Source organism: Cheilinus undulatus, linkage group 21 (genome assembly GCF_018320785.1).
Source record: "Cheilinus undulatus linkage group 21, ASM1832078v1, whole genome shotgun sequence".
Lineage (NCBI taxonomy): Eukaryota > Metazoa > Chordata > Actinopteri > Labriformes > Labridae > Cheilinus > Cheilinus undulatus.
Genome location: NC_054885.1, coordinates 6,747,004 through 6,765,165, shown reverse-complemented (window position 1 = coordinate 6,765,165; position 18,162 = coordinate 6,747,004). Strand labels below are relative to the sequence as shown.

Genomic DNA, 18,162 nt, shown 5'->3' with positions numbered 1-18,162 from the left:
TTTCTTCATTGTGTCAAATTTAAAAATCAAGTCTTTTCCACTTAAAGCAGCTGCAGGAATCTCAGCTGGCTCATGTTTCATCAATCACGTCATGTAAGATTGATTGGAGTCGACGCTGCTGTAGCCGGAGGTCTTTAACATCTACTGCTCTCGCAGCAGTCAATGATCATTTGTTATGTTTTGATTCATGAAAAACTCTAAAAACCAGACTGCATGATTTATTGAATTTCCCTTCTAAGAGCAATGACTGAGAAATATTCAGTCGTTACGCTCTGCATGAAAACCTCTGCTGAAGGCTAAATATTTCATGTATATTTTCAAGGAAGACAGTTTTGTTGAGGAAATGATGCTCCATCCTCACACTGAAAACACAGAGGAATCCTGGAGAAGCTTCATCATTGTATGCCAATGTTTCTGCAGGTGTTTCTTCATGAGACCACAGTGAGGCTGATGGCTGGAGCCAGTCCCACCAGGACCCACCAGCTGCTGGAGCACAACCTCCGACGCAGGACGCACAACTCCTACACAGCAGGTAAGATGCTTGGATAAGGCTTTATCTAAAATCAGGATCTGATGTTTGTTCAAACTACAAAATGGGAAACTTAACAAACCTCCCCAAACTAAGTATTCAAGTCAAAGTGAATGCACTCCTTAAAAGTTTTTATAAAATCTGAGCAAGCCTCCATTAGACTTCTTCTCTCCTCTCCTTCCTGCAGAGGGTGAGTGTATCGTGGGTGAGAGAGAGAGGGCCCATGCCATCCTGCTGGCGTGTCGCCACCTGCCCCTCCCTCTGCTGACCCCGCCCGGGCACAGAGCACGACTCCTAGCTGAGGCCAAACGCACCCTGGAGCGCGTGGGAGACCGGCGATCGCTGCAGGACTGTCAGCAGATCCTGCTGCGGCTAAGCGGGGGCACGACCATCGCTGCCTCCTGAACGCACACACATTCAGACACACTGTTATTAAGGCTTGTGAAATTCTGCTATCATCAGTGAAGAAACAAACTACTCATTCACTTTATTCCACCTTCACTCAAACTGTTTAAGGACCATGAGTTATGAGACTTTCACGTTTACAGACAGCTCATTTTACTGTCACAGCTCCATATCCACGGCTTCAGAAACTCTCTATGGCTGCAGATTTGCACCTTTAATACTTACATTAATTATTGCAGCACAATCATGCCACCTTCTGGTCATTAAAGGAACCATACTGGCTTATTTAAACGATAATACTCAATAAGGAAAATCAGGGAAAAGGGACCATTCTATCCTAGCTGGTGAAGTTAATGTGATGCAGCAGTGCATTGACTAGCTGTAGATGTACAATCATTACTGGCACACAGCAGTGTGAGTGCTTCAATAACTGTGTATCGTCTCATTTAACCTGCAAGCTTCCATTAAAGGCCTCAGTGAATTTAAGGTCTGCGATGCATGGCTGTGCTGAAGGATGTAGACTGACACACAAGCTTATTTTACCAACACAGCGCTGACGAGTGTCTCTTCTTATCTACCTCATACTCTGTACAAGTCTAGAACTGTACAGTGGAGAAAAATTAGAATATTCAGACGCCCATCAGTTGTCCTGAAACTGACGAGTTGAAGTGATGCATTGATTCACAGCTACATCCTTTTAATGAAACGTCACTGAGCTGCTTTATTTAGACTTTAGGACGTGGCAGGAAAGTTTTTTCGCTTGCTTTGCAGAATTGTAAGAGTGACGGACAACTGCTGCTGGCATGCTCACAAAAAAACTAGGAAACAAGTGGATTTTGTATGATTTTAGTAAATAAAACATGAAAAAAACAGAGGAAAGCAGCCAATCAGAAGCCTTTGAGCTTATTAATACCTACCTACACAAATACTCACATGCACAATAGGGCTGTCACAACACCAGGATTTTAAAGTTAGAGAGGATAGTAGTAAAAATCAAACATCAGTTTCTGTTTAAGTACTAGGGTTGTCAAGTTTTCAGTACTTTTTTTTGATGCTGACTGATTCAAAATGATGCAATCTATGGTATTTCATTGATCGATAGAATTGAAAAGTATCTAAATTTAAAGTAGAGTTGTATTTTCTGCTGCAAGAGAGACCGTGAGGGAACTGCTGTGTCCCAATTCAGGGTATGCAGCCTTCATACTTCAAGTATGATGTGAATGAATGTGTTTCTGTGGGCCATGAGGGATCTATTTAGTGCAGCCTTCATGACCCAACATATCCCAAGATGCAGTGCGCCCAAATCAACAACATGGCAGTCTCTTAAATGACCGAATCATGCATTTTTTAAAGATTTATTCTTGGGCCTTTTTTGCCTTTGTTAAGAGAGGATAGTGTCAAAAATCAGGTTGAGAGATGGTGAATGACATGTAGGAAAGGGGCCACAGGCCAGACTTAAAACCCAAGTTGCCTGCTTGGAAGACTAGTTTCATTTTTTTTTCTTTGAAAACATATTTAATGGACTCATTATGCCTCTTATTCTTGAGAGAAAGACAGTGGATTGTCAGAAACAGAGATGAGAGTGGAGGAGAGAAATGCAGGAAAGGAGCCACAGGCTGGCACATAACAGCTAGGCCATCAGTGCCCCACAGTAATGCCGTTTCAGTTTAAGTAATCAGTGTCTACTCCCTCAAATACAGAGACTGTTGTCCTTGAGCCCTGGGATCAAATCCAGCTTGTGGCTGCTTTCCTGCATGTCATTCCTCACTCTTTCTTCAGTTTCTCAGTTTGCCTCCTATCAAAATAAAGGTGTAAAAGCCTAAAACAAATCTTCAAAATTCGATAAATGAAGGGGAAAATGCTGGGCCTTTAGAAGGATACTACTCCTGAATTGGGACACAGCTACTGTCAAATTTGCAGATACACTCAAGACAGTCTGGCTGCTGACCGCCTCTATCAGACACCTGTTTTAGAGACCACTGCTGTCAGACACCACTGTTGGGAGGGAAATACAAGCGTAGACTTTCAAAATAAAATTGGATCTAACTTCTGGATAGGGTAAGGATTAGGATACCAAAAGTTCAAGTTTAAAAGCTAACCTGCAAACCTGATTACAATACCTGATACAGTTGACTAAACAGTCTGCTTACAGAGAAAAAGCTTGTCACCCGTGAAAACACTTACATGCAGCCTTCGTAGCTTATGTAAGCTAACTTAGCTAAAGCTAACATACCTACATTGGCTTACATTGTACAATAACTACATAGCTTGTGTAGCTACATTGCTAAAGATAATTTTACAGGAAATACTCTGTGGCAGCAAATCAAGTATCTTCATCCTGTTGTGAAGTGGCGTCTCACAGAATTGGTCTGCAAGAAGGGCATCTGAGAGAGGCTGTCTGCAGCCAGACCCCTCCTATACACTGGCAGTGACTACTTCTTTTGTGATGTTGATGATGTGCAGGAATTTTTTTCTGAATTTAATATGAAGTAGAAACAAGAGATTCCCCAATATTGAGTGTCATAGACTTCTGTATTTACTGCCATGCTGTCAAGCTACTCCTGAATTGGGACACAGCTATTGTTTGAATAGCAAATGCATGGAATGTCTTTGTATTACATATTTGTATAATCTAAACAGTTTAAGGAGCTTTTCTGCAGCTTTTGCGCATGGAAATCAATAAATTGCCAACTATTAGGTGTCTGGGGCTTCAGCTTTTGTTTCTATAGGATTAAGTGGCTTTGCTTGGTTTGTACTAGAATGATATCAAAGTTTAAAAATATGTTGTTGTGAGAACCTTATAGGATATAATGGCAACAAAAATAGAGGTCCTCATTATCTAATATTGAGCATTTTTTTATTTTAATGACCAAAAATTGCAGACAAACTCCTGCACACTTTGTAAATTGCATAAAAACTCTGGCAGCATTTCTAAACATTGTGTTTGCCCTCATTTTCAATTTATTCATTCCTCTTTTATGACAGATGTAGATTTTTTTTAAGCTTTGGCACTCTTTGCTACCATCAATCATCCAACAACAGATTGCACCATTTTAAAACACTTGGTATTGGACATTTTGACAACCCTAGTCCCCACATGATGTTAAATATAAAGTAGTTGCATTCACACTGATAATGTGACTGTATATAGTTTGTAAATAGACAGATAAGCAGACATAGATTCAGCAGGAAAGCCTTTATCTGCAGCTTTAGAGGAGATGCACATCATACATGAAAGAAAAAACATGGATGTTAGCGTTTGAAGTTTTCTGTTCTCTGAGCAGGAGAGGATGACAGATGTCTCAACCTTAAAGTGATATACGCATAAATATTTATGTTTTTTTTTTAATCCTGTCAAAAATCTGATGTGGCTCTGCAATGTTTTTTAATTTAATAATCAAAAGAGCAGCTGTGGTCTGATCGATGTGATGATTCCACTGCTGAAAAAGTCAAGGCAACCATAAAAATCCCTGCTGTATTTTCGTGTAAACCTCCTTTGAGCTGAGCGTCGGTGAGTTTTACCTGAGAAAACATGCTCAATAATGCATCACTTTAAGGTAGATCTAAGTGAGCGCTGTGTAAAGACAGATATGAAAGTGACAGGTGGTGTTTTTAGAAACTGATGCCCACTTTATGATGTAATAAAAATGGCCTTTATGTAATGTAAGAAAACATTTTATTGTTTTTCCTCCCTTTGGAGTGATGGAGGAGTCATGTTTGTGAAACCTTCGTCAGATCTGCTTTTTGTTTGTAATTGTTGACACATTCATGATACAGCGACCCTAGCATTCCTGTTTCTGTGCTCTGGCTTTCTTATTTAAAATTTATGTGATGTAATGTAATATTAATGCTTTGTTAAGGGGATGGGGGGCAGGTTTACAGTGAAGACATTGTTTTTGCAGCCTTTAAGTCTGACATGCTCAGACGGATTATCTTAAAAGAAGGATGTTGTGTATTTTGCTGAAAAAGTAACAATCAGCTTCATATTTTAGGATTGTTTTTTATGGACACTGTCATTTCTTTGCTCTTTTTTAAAATACTCTCACACATTTCCAGATCTCTGTCCTCTGAGTCAGCTTGAGGAGTAAATTAGAGTCCTTTAAATCACATCAGATTACATTCACCGACTGGGTAAAGCCTGAAGAGTAGAAAGAGAAGCTTCTCCCATTTGAATGATGTTACATGACAGACTGTACATGTTTGTCTTTCCCTTCATTCTGTGTTCGTCTGCTTTTCTGTGTAAATTTTGATGTTTGTTTTTATAATAAAACAACACGACAGAGGTTTGCATCTCTTTTTTTATGATTTTATCATGTTGGTGGTGAGTGAGCGATGGAGGACAAATTCAGCTTCTGAGAAAGACAAAAGCATTTCACAGTTCAGATCAGGGCTGCACGGTGGTGCAGTGGTTAGCAACGTTACCTCACAGGAGCCTTTCTGTGTGGAGTTTGCATGTTCTTCTCATGCACTGGTGAGTTCTGGTACTCAGACTTCCTCCCGATTTCAAACACATGCTTGGTAGGATAATTGGCGACTCTAAATTGCCCATAGGTGTGAGGATAACAGACAAAAAAAAGAACATAACTAAACAAGATATATTCAAATGTCCTCTAATTGTTTGGGGTTTTTTTCTCCATGACTTACGGCGTTGCAGTGCTCTAAAGCAGTGATTCTCAACATGGGGGTCAGGATCCCATTGGTGGGTCACGAGACACTGACGGGGGTCTTCAGTGGCCTTAAAAACTGAGAATATTTTTCAAATAACACATCTGCCACTTTACACCAATTTTGCCATATTCAAACCCATTTTTATCACTTTTTCCCACCAAATTTGACAATTTAAGCACATTTTTGCCACTTGAAACTAATTGTTAATTTTGATGAATTGTTAATGAATTGATTGAATTGTTATGTTGATTTAAAACTCTTTAAAACTCCACTGCTTTTTTTCTGCCAAGTTTCTGTCCCTTCTAAACCAATTCTTTCCATTTTCCGCCTATGCTTTTACCCATTTTAACCACGTGTCATTGTTTTTTATGCCTATTTTTGCTGGTTTACCCCATTTCTGCCAATTTTTCTTATTCAATAAACCCATTTTCACTAGTTTTAACCAATTTTTATTCCCATTTCACCAAATTTTCCACCCATTTTTGCCACTTTAACCTTTTTGACTATTTTTTAATCCCCATTGACCACTTTTTTATTATTATTATTTGCTTATTTTGTACAACTTTTATCTCATTTTTGCCATTTCTGCTACCTCTGAAATCCCATTTCAACACCCTTTCCACCAATTTTTACCATTTTTAACCTATTTTAATTCTGTTTTTAAGAAAATGTATTTACATTTTTGAGAAGGTCATTTAAACAATTGATCCCCAGATATGAATCAGATGGTTTTAATCCAAACCTTGTGCTTTGTAAATTGTACTTTTTTAAATCTCAATGGGACCAGCCTGGTTAAATAAAGGTTTAAAAAATTAATTAATTAAATTTTGGCACAAATAAATAATATTTTTTTTCAATGTGAGTGGTAATTATTCAGGTTAAATGTACAATATGGACATCCCAGCTTAACTTTACAATTGACCATGATTTTCCTGACCTCCATGGTTCCCCACATTTTGGTGGGCCTCAGAAAGCCCACCCATTTAGCCCCCCTCATGGGCAGCCTTGTCTACACGTTACTTTTCTTGATTGTGCACGGCTGTTCATCCACCTTCAGGTACAGTGGGGGTCTGCGGTCTCTTGCACCTTTATTTTGGGGGTCACAGGCTGAAAAGGTTGAGAACCCCTGCTCTAAAGTGTAAAGATTTTAATCCTTGAGCACAGATTCTCCTCTGGTCTCACCAAATTGAAATGAATTCTATTTAACAATTCATCCCAGAAAATCTTGCACAAGGGTCAGATTTTGTTTAGGGTTAGGCACTTTGGGTGCCAGACTTTCAAATGAACTAAAACAAATAAAATATTTTGGTCCAAATAACATATAGTTATATTAATAATAGGGACCTGAATTAATCCCTGAATTAATCCCAGGATTTATTTAGTTAATCACAATTTATCTCACCCTTTTAATCTCAGGTGGATTACTGAAATAAATGGATGAAGTCATTTCTGATCAAATTGTTGCAATTTTGATAGTTTGGGGGATTATATTTGACAGCTATATAGATGTTTTCCCTTAAACCATATCTTTCTTTCTTCCTCACTTTTTCTAAATTTAATCATATTGGAGGCCTGATATGGTCCGCGGGTCGCCTGTTGAAGAACACCAACCTAAAAGGAGAATTTTTCTCGTGTCCTGTCCAGTTAAGGAATAACTCACACAGCTTTGTCCACAAGGGGGCGACGAAACCGACACAAACTGGACGTCAAAAACAAAGGCGGAACTATTTAGCATTTCTGTGCCTTGTTTCTAGTCGGACTCAAGCATTTGGACAGTTAGCCGGAAGTAGTGTTGTATACTCACGTGTGAAACATGAAAAACTCTAAAAAACACAACAATGCGTCCAAAAAGGGCAAATTTAAGTCCGGATCCAAGAAGAGAGAAAACAAATGCATCGTGATGTTTGACGACAAAGACAGACAGTAAGTTTATAAACTACGAACATTTATATTTTATGTTTTTCACGTTAGCTTCTTTAGCCTCAGCCTTCACTACCCTAAATAACAGACCTGCCTTCACCCATAGACATAATAGACCTACCGGGAAGGGTTTTTATTTTGATAATTATATCAGCGTACAAGCGTTTAGTATTGTGTATTCTCATTGTCAGTTATACCGATTAGGAAAAGCTTTTAATTTAGTAAACGTAACTCTTTACAAGCATAATCATTAAATTAGACTTATCACGATATCTGCCTTTGAAACGTCGATATATTATCGATATCGATCCCTGTTTGATATCATAGAATCTCCATTCACCCAATACTGGGAACTGGGTTGTTAGTACTTACCAAAAGTTGCCTGTTAACTGAAATATTTTCCAATATAGGTCAACGTATTTTATTGCATTTATTTACATGTATGTCTTACCATTGCTCATAATGAATTTACTACTCTACCATCAAAAAGGTGTTTATATTGTTTGATTTTTACTTTCTTTCGAGCACGCTTAATGATTCTGTGCAATTTCAACTGTATGCAGAAGCTTTTAGGAGTAAAAATAAGAAATTACCCATCATTGGTTGTTTTAGAGCATCTTTGTTGCAGTGGAACCAAACAGATGTTGATTTTTAACAGAATTGTATGAAAGTTTGAAGTAGTGGACAGTCTTAACGTCCTGTATTTTACATTTATCCTTTAACAGTTTGTTAACTGGCTGTATTAACCCCAAACCTGCGTTGGCTTCCTTTATTTCATACCTTTTTTTCTGTGCCCTCTCAGGGAATATTTAACTGGTTTCCATAAAAGAAAGGTGGAGCGGAGGAAAGCAGCAGTGGCTGAAATTCGAAAGAAAATCAAAGAGGAGCAGATCAGAGTCAGAGAAGAAGTAAGTCAAACGTTCAGCAGCGCTGAGAGGTTTTTGGTTGACTTAAAGATTTAAGGGATACATTTTTAAAACCTGCACTGATTGTTATGTCGTCCTGTTTCCAGAGACATAAAGAATACATTAAGATGCTGAAAGAGAGGACAGAAGCCCTCGGTGAGTGTGAATAAAAGTCTGTTTCTGAGTATTTTTCTGATCTTTTAAACCTTAAACTGTGCTGATTGTGTTTTTTCCTTTCTCAATCTCCTCTCTCAGAGGAGGCTGAAGATGACCTGGAGGACAGGATAACCAGCACAACAGAGTCTGTGCAGTATGATCATCCCAACCACACGGTCACTGTGACCACCATCAGTGATCTGGACCTCTCAGGGGCTTACCTGCTCGGACCTGCAGGAGATCAGGTAAACAGTTAAATTTGTTGTCATCTGTTTTTTTTTTTTACATAACTTTATTTTTAGTTTTTAAGATGAAAGAATACAAAACACCTCTGTCACAGACAGATTTAAACAGGGAAAAAAGAAAATACAATTAAATTTAAAGCCACACAAATCTGTTAGGCTTACAAACACATAATACACACAAGTTTTTCAGCGTAACAGTAGGAGCACTAGAAACTTAAGGTTACACAAGTGGATCAGCCCAAATTTTTCCATTATCAGCATTGTTTCAATTGAAAGATTAGCATAGGTTATCACCACTTTGTGATAGGTATGTTTACCATTTCTTCCAGAGAGCATCATATTTTTCTTTCTGCAGTCTTAGAGAAAAGGTCAGACTTTCCATGCACTGGATATTTTTTACTATACCTGCCCACTGACTAATCGTGGGTGGATCCCTACAGAGCCAACGCCTTGTTATGGCCTTTTTGCTTGCTACCATAAATATTCTGAGGAGGTATCTGTCATTTCTAGAGAGTTTTGTGTCTATATTTCTTAAGTAAAAAAATAAACAGGTAAATTCAAAACCGAGGCAGAGGACCTTTCTAACAATAGTGTAAACATTTTCCAAAAAGGGTTTGAGAACAGGGCAGTGCCAGAATATATGTGAATGATCTGCCAAAGAATGACCACATTCTCTCCAACAGCTGAATTGGGCACTGGATTGTCTGGATTTTTGTTTTGGTGTTATAAAGAATCTGATAAGGTTCTTCCATGAAAATTCCCCCCATGATTGTGAGGCTGTGGTGGTGATTTGTGTGTTGATCATATTTGTCCAGTCCTCAGAGGAAATAGCCACCCCCATTTCCTTTTCCCATCTGGCTTTTACATGTAGAGTTCCCTCTTAATTCATTTATATACCTGTATTATTCACCTATAACCTTTCTTGAACCTTTTGTTTTGTAGGCATTAATGAAGGTTTGTGTAATACCTGTGAAATTCCTTGGTAGAGACCCTTTAACACTCTTGTCAAAATAATGCCGGAGTTGGAGGTACCTTTAAAAGTCCTGTCGAATTAGGCCATATTTTCCTGACATAGTTTGAAAATCCAGTAACTCCTGATCCTCAACAAACAGACACAGGGCTGTGACTCCCTGTCTCTCCCACTGACTGAAAAATTTGTTGTCATCTTGATGGGGCACTTTTAAAGACTTGTATTATGCAGAATCATGTTTTATGACAATTAAACTATTTGGCTTTTTGCTTTTGAGGCTAACGGTGTGCATGATGATGAAGAGAAGGAAGATGAAGAGGAGGAGAAGACAAAAGCAATGCCAAGAAAGGCTGGGACTCCAGTCATGAACAAAAAGTAAGTTTTTACAACATAGGCCTTGTCAAATATGAATTAGGAAGACTATTTTCTCCTTGTTGCATGCAAAAGGCAGACATATGTTTTCTCTCACATGCAAATGATTTTAGAAAAACTCTACATCTCTCTGATCTTCCTGTAGCCTGCATTCTTCTTTAAATGGGGCACTACACTCTAAGGCTGGAGAAGAGATGCATTGGTTCTGCTCTCTGTCTCTGATTTAAAACATATTTAGGACATGGTGATGGTTGTCAATGTCTGTGCAGAAGCATGGAGATGTCTAAAGTCCACAGGCCAGGATGTGAAGAGAAATGTGTAGGGACCAGGAGACATTGCTGTCTCTCTCCTCTGTTCTCTATCTGCATGTACAGTCACTAACATTAACATGTGCATTTTTATGAGACTTTAAAGAGCACTAGTAGAATGTATTTGCTGTCTACTGAATAGAACAAAAAATACAAGTTGCTTTTTTTGCAAAATACTCAGATAATAATATGTTATTTCTGTGTATCAGAGATCTTTTTGTAACTAGTGGCACTCTCTCACTCTAATTTATCTCTGAGTTGATCGCCCACCACTGAACCCTGACCACCCTCTCTCTCTCTGTCTGCTGGAGGCAGCTTTTGGTTTGAATAGCACTTTTTTGTCATTTCTTGGGTACTTTTGGTACTGTCAAACATACAAAAAATGTTTTGTTTAAAGCTCATGGTATCGAAAAATAGTGCTGCGCAGTTTGGTAGTAGTGTGCATTTACAATTATATTCAAAGACATAAAATTAATATATAATATCTTACAATAATAATAATAATTTTTGATATATTATCATTATATTTTTATTATAAAAATTTTTTATGTTTTTTAATTAATATTACATAATATTCAAATATAATCTAATGTATATAATATTCTACTTGCTTAGTTATCAAGAAAAGGCAGAAAATGAAGTCTGTATTTCTCAACTTAAAACATGAAAATATTAAGTAGCCTAAAAAAATACAACACCTTCAGTTTTTAAAGTACTGTTTACAAAATAACTGAATATTTTCCAAAAAATAAAGTTTTTCTTTAAAAAAAAATAAATAAATAAAGGTACTTCTGCAAAGTGCAGTAGTGGCACTATTGCAAACTTAATGGCCTCTCTGCAGGCATTGAAGAAATATCTAATACCAAAAAAAAAAAGAAAAATTGCAGCCTTTTATGCAATTATGTAATTGCAAGGCTGACATAGCGATTACAATTTGATTAATTGTGCAGCATCAATGAAAAAGTGCCAAATGTTCTCACAGCCTTTTTTTGTAATGTTGATTCAAACTAAGAAATTACCCAATATTGTGTGTCTTAGATTTCTGTTTTTCCTGCCATGGTGTCAAAACAGGTACAAACTTTGTTTGATTTGTACAAGAGTCATAAGATTCTGATATCCTAACAACCCTACATCACATATCATACAGGGGTGACTTGGTATGGCCTGGAGGTCTTCAGATGTTCTCTCATTGTGTCTGCATGTCATCCTCCAGCTGCTCAAACTCCAGCTGTTTTCCTTTCTCTCTCCCCCCGCTGCTCCAGGATCCGCTCCCTGACGGCTCAGCTCAGCACCTACACCAGCAAGAGGAAGAGGAAAGGGAAGCAGGAAGGCGGAGGACGAGGCCGGCAGACTGACAAGAGATCAGGAGCTGCAGAGGGTAGACACAGATTCAGGACGACCAGCAAGTGGCAGAGACGTCGAAACTCGGGGAAAAGAGGGCATCATCAGGACTGAGAGAGAGACAAGAGAAATGTGATGAAGGGGTTGGACTGTGGAGAAACTGAACCTCTAATGTGGTGGATAAACCGGACTCCTCCTGTGTTTGAGCAGGATTTGTGTGCTGAGGCGTTCGCCAAATGAGCTTAAACTGGTGCATACACCCTCTGTTAACATAATATCACTGAAATCTTTGGCTCAAACATTTTTCTAGCATAGCTTTTTTTGTCAGATATCGTAAACATATATTGAAAAATAGTGCTGTATTTCCAAACATTTTTTAAATTAAATAAAGGACAAATCTTGCCATAAAAATGAACTTGTGATGAGACTCATCTCATAAACAGTCAGAGTATTTAATCTGGATTTTTCTATTGCTATTGTTTGATAGGAATCCTGCTGCTGTTGTCAACATCCTCTACAGAAGATCAGGAAATCAACCCTTAGCTCAATTTCCTCACAGCTCAGAATTACCTGTGAGTGATCTAAAGGAAGAACAGTCAGTAAGTCTGAGAGCATTTTAGACATGTTAAAGATAAGATGCCCAAAAAGTAGAATGAAAGCTGTCACAACAGGTCACATGACCCTTGAGAAGCTGATAGGGTCACAGAGATGATCAGCTTTGAGCCCTCTGTATTGTAAATGGATCATGTAATGGCATTATAAAGGTCACCTTCATGTAGAAGTAATCTGTGAGAATGAGGTTAGATCAAGTCTAGGATGAATTGTTTATCCAACACAGGTAGTTTACTTACCAGGTTTTTCTCTAATGTTGCAAATGAGAATGTGGATCACTGGACACAAAGAAGATATTCAACAATAAGTCAACTTTAGGCGAAAACCATGTAAACCTATGGGGAAGGACAAGGCTGCCCATAAAGGGTATAAAAGGGGAAGGCTTTATGGGGCTCAGAAAAAACAGGGAGACCATGGAAGTCAGCAACAATCATGATTTATTGTAAAGTTAAGCTTTGATAACCCTATTTTATTTTTTTTACCTGAATAATAACAAGGGAGGGTGTCTGGGCTCAGCCTTAAGGGGAGGGATCTCAAAGTAAAGCTGCTGCGACTTTAGTCCAGGTGAGATGGTTCAAGCATCTGATCAGGATGCCTCCTAGTCACCTCCTGGAGGTCTTCCAGGTGCCTCCAACTGGAAGGAGACCCCAGGGTAGACCCAGGACTTGCTGGAGGGATGATATACCGTATCTCAACTGGCCTGGGAATGCCTCAAAATCCCCCAGGTAGAGCCTGAAAATGTTGCTGAGGAGAGGCATGTCTGGATTGGCTGCTGCCACCGGGACCTGGATAGATAATGATTATAACCACTCTATTCAAAGCAAAAAAAAAACAAAAAAAAAAACCCAAATATATATATATATATATATTTATTTATGTTGTCATATGTAGCTGTCTTCAAAAATGTAAACCCCCTTTTCTAAAAAATAGAATCAAAGTGGATTAAAAGTGGCATAGATATGTTTAAAGTGGTAAAATGGGCAAAAAAGAGACCAAAATTGGCAACAAGTGATTAATAGAGCAAATAAAGGCTGTAACATACATTGAAATGCAGTTAAGAGTGGCAAAAATGGGCATTTAAGGTGGTGAAAAGAGGTAATAGTTGCAAAAATGGGTTAACAGAGGCTCAATAGGCAGAAAGCAGTGGAAATGTGTAAAAATGCCAAAATCAGGCAGGAAAAGTTGTGGAAAGAAATGGGCAGAAAAGGTAGTGAATGGGATTTTAAAAGTAGCAAAACAGAGTTTAAAGTAGCAAAAGTGTGTGGGGAAAGAGATGAAAAGGGTTAATATTCGGCAAAAATTGGTTACAAGTGTGCAACTGTGACTCTGTGAAACCTAGACTGGAAATTTGCCTGCAATTTCGGGTAACAAAGAAAAAGAAATCACAATTACTGAGTTATTTCTTTGTGATTTCAAAAATATCAAACAGGTATTGATATTGTTTAATTATAAAGGTATTATGCCAAGTCATTGTTAGCCTCCCAGCTCACAGCCAACGGTTGTGATGTTTGTTCAACCCTCACCTCGCCTGTGTTTATTTATTTACGTTAACTCGATCCAGCGTGTGCCAGCTGCCATGAGCATGAGCGTTTCATTTCGCTTTCTAAAGCCTCATGATATTTAATACAGAGGAAGCTGAAGCTCCATGTTGGCTCCGGGGTCTCTGCTGTGTTAACTGAGAGCCACTATGGCCTGTAGGATGCTTCAGTTTCACTCATTGTCAGATCAGCCAATCAGATTGATTTGAGAGTTTGGCAGCTCAGGAGTATAGAGAGGATGTGAAGAGGAGTCATGAGAGGGGTCTGAGGGCCAGTTTATCCTCAGAGTCCTGATGGAACATCCAAGGTGGAGCTGACAGCAGGAGCCTCTTCTCAGGTAATGAGCATTTTTATTCCAAAACCAAAACTTTCTATTTCAATCATCAATATTTCTTTCTTTCATATAGGATTCCCTTCCCTTCCTTGAGGCTGTGCTGTTTCTAAAGTGGGTCAGATTATTTCTTGTGGTTGCAGGTGAAGCTACTCTGTCAGCTTTTACAGTTCTCTGACAGGATTGTGTTTCACTGTCCTCGGCTTTAATTAGTTATCACCTTCCTTAACAGTTCCGCTTTACATCCTGCGTGAAGCATGAAATTAAAGATCCTCTTACCTGTGAAATTAAGCTACGGATCTGTGGTTACAACAATCTCACGCAATGAAATGTCACAACCACACTGCATGACATAAGGTACATGTTTTATTAGATCTGTTTATCTCATACACTGGTCCCTCTCAGCATCACCATCTATCAGAAAGTGTTTATCTTCTAATGGATATTGATGCTAAACATGAGCAGTGTGCTGGATTTACTCCTGTCAACCTATATGTATGTCAGCTTCATGAAATAGTTGGAAGAGCAAATGCCTCTTTTAAGTAAGACTGATGTCTCTGCATCTGTTCACAGCACTGCTGTTCTATTTGATGAGTTAATGAACAGCATAAATTTGACAATTTTTACACAGATGTGTTTTGTGGGTTTAACCTTAAAATCCCCAGGTAAATTAGCAGGTGGTTCCTCATTCTGTGCTTGGTTATTTTACACTTAGCTACTAATTATTTCTCTAGTTAACTGGCAGTTGGTCACTCATTTGTTAAAATGCCATTATTAGTTGAGGTAATCTATGCAGTAGTTAGGGGAGACTGGGGACAGTTGCAACAAGGGACGGTTGCAACAAGCCTTAAAAAGTTGTTTTGGTGGTATGAAAGCAGCTTTTTTCAAGAGCTGTATTTTTGTCATACTGTCCTGATCTTTTGTATGAATTAATCCAAACTTACCTAGTTTGAGTCATTGTTTTGTTGACTATTCAGTGACATGGTTAGCATGTGTCAGTGTCAGTGTGGCTAGCTAGCACATGATGTTTTGTCATGACTGATACCATGGGGACGGTTGCAACTGTTGCAACTGTCCCCGATTTAGGGGCTGGTCATATCAAAACAGACCACACAATATTATTTTTGAAGATTTTTAGTTCAAAATAGACACAATTAATATATTTCATTGCTCACGATGAACAGAACAGGCAATCATATTATAAGACAATGAGAATTCCCATTCTTGTTGATTCTTTCTGGGAGCCAGCAGAATTGTTCTGGAGCTAGCAGAATTGTTCACCTAAAGGGGGAAGAGGCAAGTGTTGCTCTACCTCCACCAAAGAGGTTATGTGATCGGGTGGGGTCGTTCGTTTGTTAATTTGTTAATTTGTTAGTTTGTTCATTTGTTAGCAACATAACTCAAAAAGTTGTGGACAGATTTTAATGCAATTTTCAGGAGATGTCAGAAATGGCATAAGGAAGAACTGATTAGGTTTTGGGACTGATCCAGATCACCGTCTGGATCCAGGAGTTTTTTAAAGGATTCTGTATTATTGGGAGAAGGGGCTGATGGCGGAGGTCTGTGCTGTTACCACTTTACACCAGGAGATGGTGGACATGAGTATCTTCAATCCCAGCAGCATTTTTGGGTGTCTTTCTATTCAAAGTTTTGGAGTTTATAGAGTTTGAAAGAGGCACGCCCGGTCGAGGAGACGAGTCAGAGCGTAACAGAGAGAAAGACAGCGAATTGTAGCGAGAATACTTACAATACTGGGAGGAATAGAGGAATATTCACCCTCTGCCATGACTTCCAGTCGTCCGGTGAGACCATGGGTGAGACTCAGTGCATCTGTTGGCATCGGCAGGCAATGCTTCCACCATGACAGTACACCCATAGCGACGCCAGTGCTTTGCCTCACCGCGCGTCATCTCCACCGGGGAGGGAGTACTTGGCGAATGCTGTGGTGGGGGGCACATGGGGACGGACCCCGGAATTTTTAAAATGATTTTTCACTATTGGGAGATAGGGCTAAAGGCGGAAGTCTGTGCTCTCCGAGTCCTTTTCTAGTTATTTGTGTGCCTTTAACAAAACTTAGAATAAAACTTAAACTTAAAATCAAAGTTCATATTCACTGGAGTTTAAGACAATTTGAATTTTATAATAACAATAAATGTTTTTATTCCATTCTATTTGTCCCACACTGAAATATTGAGTTTTTATAGCTTCGGTAACATCTACACAGTGACCCAAGGTAGGCTGATGTTTTACACAAAACAAAGCTTATTAGATATATTATACTTTAATATTGTAAGAATACTGTGCTTATTGAGAAAAAAGGCAGAAGTTAATTTGTGAAATTTAATGTTTTTTTTTGTTTGTTTGTTTTTTTGTTTTTTTTTTATATGTTGCAACCGTCCCTGATCCGTGTTACAACTGTACCCAGGTTTGGGGCCAGGCTGTTGTGGCTGTTGTGGTTGTGTGTGGTTCTTCCACACACTACTGAGGCTCCTGTTGTCAGTATGTCTTGTTTCTCCAAACTTCAATCATCCAGTCCACCAAACACAAAACAAAAGTCAATGGCAGAATCAGTTGTTTGGCATTGGCAGAGAAGATTTGGCAAATTTGTCATGGGTGCAACTCACATACTCAGCTCTGCTGCTCATCCCACAAATGCATGTTCCTTACAAATGTGGCACCATTTAAAAGGGAAATAAACAGGCTGTCCAACGGTATATATAGTTACATATTCATTTTAGAGACAACGACTCACAACCCATTCTTTTCCTGGTTAACTAGCAGTTAGTTACTTATTTTTTCTCTCTACACTAGCACCTAATTACCCATTCCTTCCCAAGTTAAGTTTCATTTACACTATCGCTTAAAAGTTTTGGATCACTTTGCAAAAGAAAAACTTCCAAAGAAAAACATTTTCACCAACTGTCAGTCCTCTGCATCAATCTCCTCATATGGCTGCTAATCCGAGTTAATCATGTTGCACAGCTAAAAACCATTTTACTAATAAGGCAGCAAAAAGACTGGGAGACCAGAAGAAGGTGTTGTGCACAGATGAATCCAAGTTTGAGGTATTTGGATCAAACAGAAGAACATTTGTGAGATGCATAACAAACAAAAAGGTGCAAAGAACAGTGCTTAAAACCATTACCAGTGGTTTGTGGCAGTAGTGAATCATTTTTTTCTGTGGCTGGGTAGCGCTTTAATGTCCATTCTTTCCCTATACCAGCAGTAAGTTACCTGTCCCTTCCCTGGTTAGCAGGCACTTAGTTTCTAATCTGTTCCATGTATACCAGCAAGTAGTTGCTTGTTTGTTCCTGTACCATTAGGTACTATCCCATTTTTTGTTCCTTGTAATAAAGTGTTTCTGTTTTGTGTCTTCATTCTATTGCATTTAAATATGTATCTGCTGTTTTAGTTTCCTCTGCTGGATGAGATGACCCTTCAGATTCCTCCTCCGGACTCACCATGCCCGTCTCCGCTGAGGAGCCCATCTGCCCCAAGTTTCAACCCAACATCTTCGACCCCTCCCGCTGCCACGACTGCCTGCGCCAGAGGCACCTGCACACCAGCGCAGGGGAGAGCACAGACTCATCAGCACCGCAGCAGAAAGCCACAACAGAGACCAGAGATGGGGCAAAAAGTGGAACTGAAAATTGGATCAGATCAGGCAAAGGAGTGCTGCTAACACCGATCACATCCCAAGCAGAGGAAAGAGACACCAGCAGCAAGGTGAGAGGGAAGACAGAGGAGGGGAGGAGGGAGGGGGTGAACAGATGGAGAGGAGAGTAGAATATGTGCTGAGAGATGAGCTGGACATAAAGAGAAGCAACATTTGAACTCACTGGTTAGTTCAAGAACTTTAAAA

The 18,162-nt window shown here is 39.0% G+C and overlaps 2 protein-coding genes across 3 annotated transcripts in view; both read left to right on the top strand.

Moving 5' to 3' along the window:
• The window catches only part of srebf2 (sterol regulatory element binding transcription factor 2), a 35,875-nt gene extending 32,033 nt beyond the window's left edge, over positions 1–3,842 (top strand). For both annotated transcript variants that reach the window (XM_041817379.1, XM_041817378.1), the window contains exons 19-20: positions 421–532; positions 717–3,842. In XM_041817379.1, coding sequence (XP_041673313.1) covers positions 421–532; positions 717–934 — 330 coding nt within the window. In that variant the 3' untranslated portion in view covers positions 935–3,842. The remainder of the gene's footprint in view (positions 1–420; positions 533–716) is intronic.
• A 3,519-nt stretch (positions 3,843–7,361) lies between these two features.
• Positions 7,362–12,230, top strand: nol12 (nucleolar protein 12). The gene is made up of 6 exons (XM_041777827.1): positions 7,362–7,525; positions 8,325–8,430; positions 8,535–8,583; positions 8,683–8,828; positions 10,076–10,173; positions 11,741–12,230. Exons 1-6 carry the CDS (start codon positions 7,416–7,418, stop codon positions 11,931–11,933), a joined length of 702 nt encoding a protein of 233 aa, XP_041633761.1. The 5' UTR covers positions 7,362–7,415; the 3' UTR covers positions 11,934–12,230.
• Positions 12,231–18,162: the final 5,932 nt, after the last annotated feature.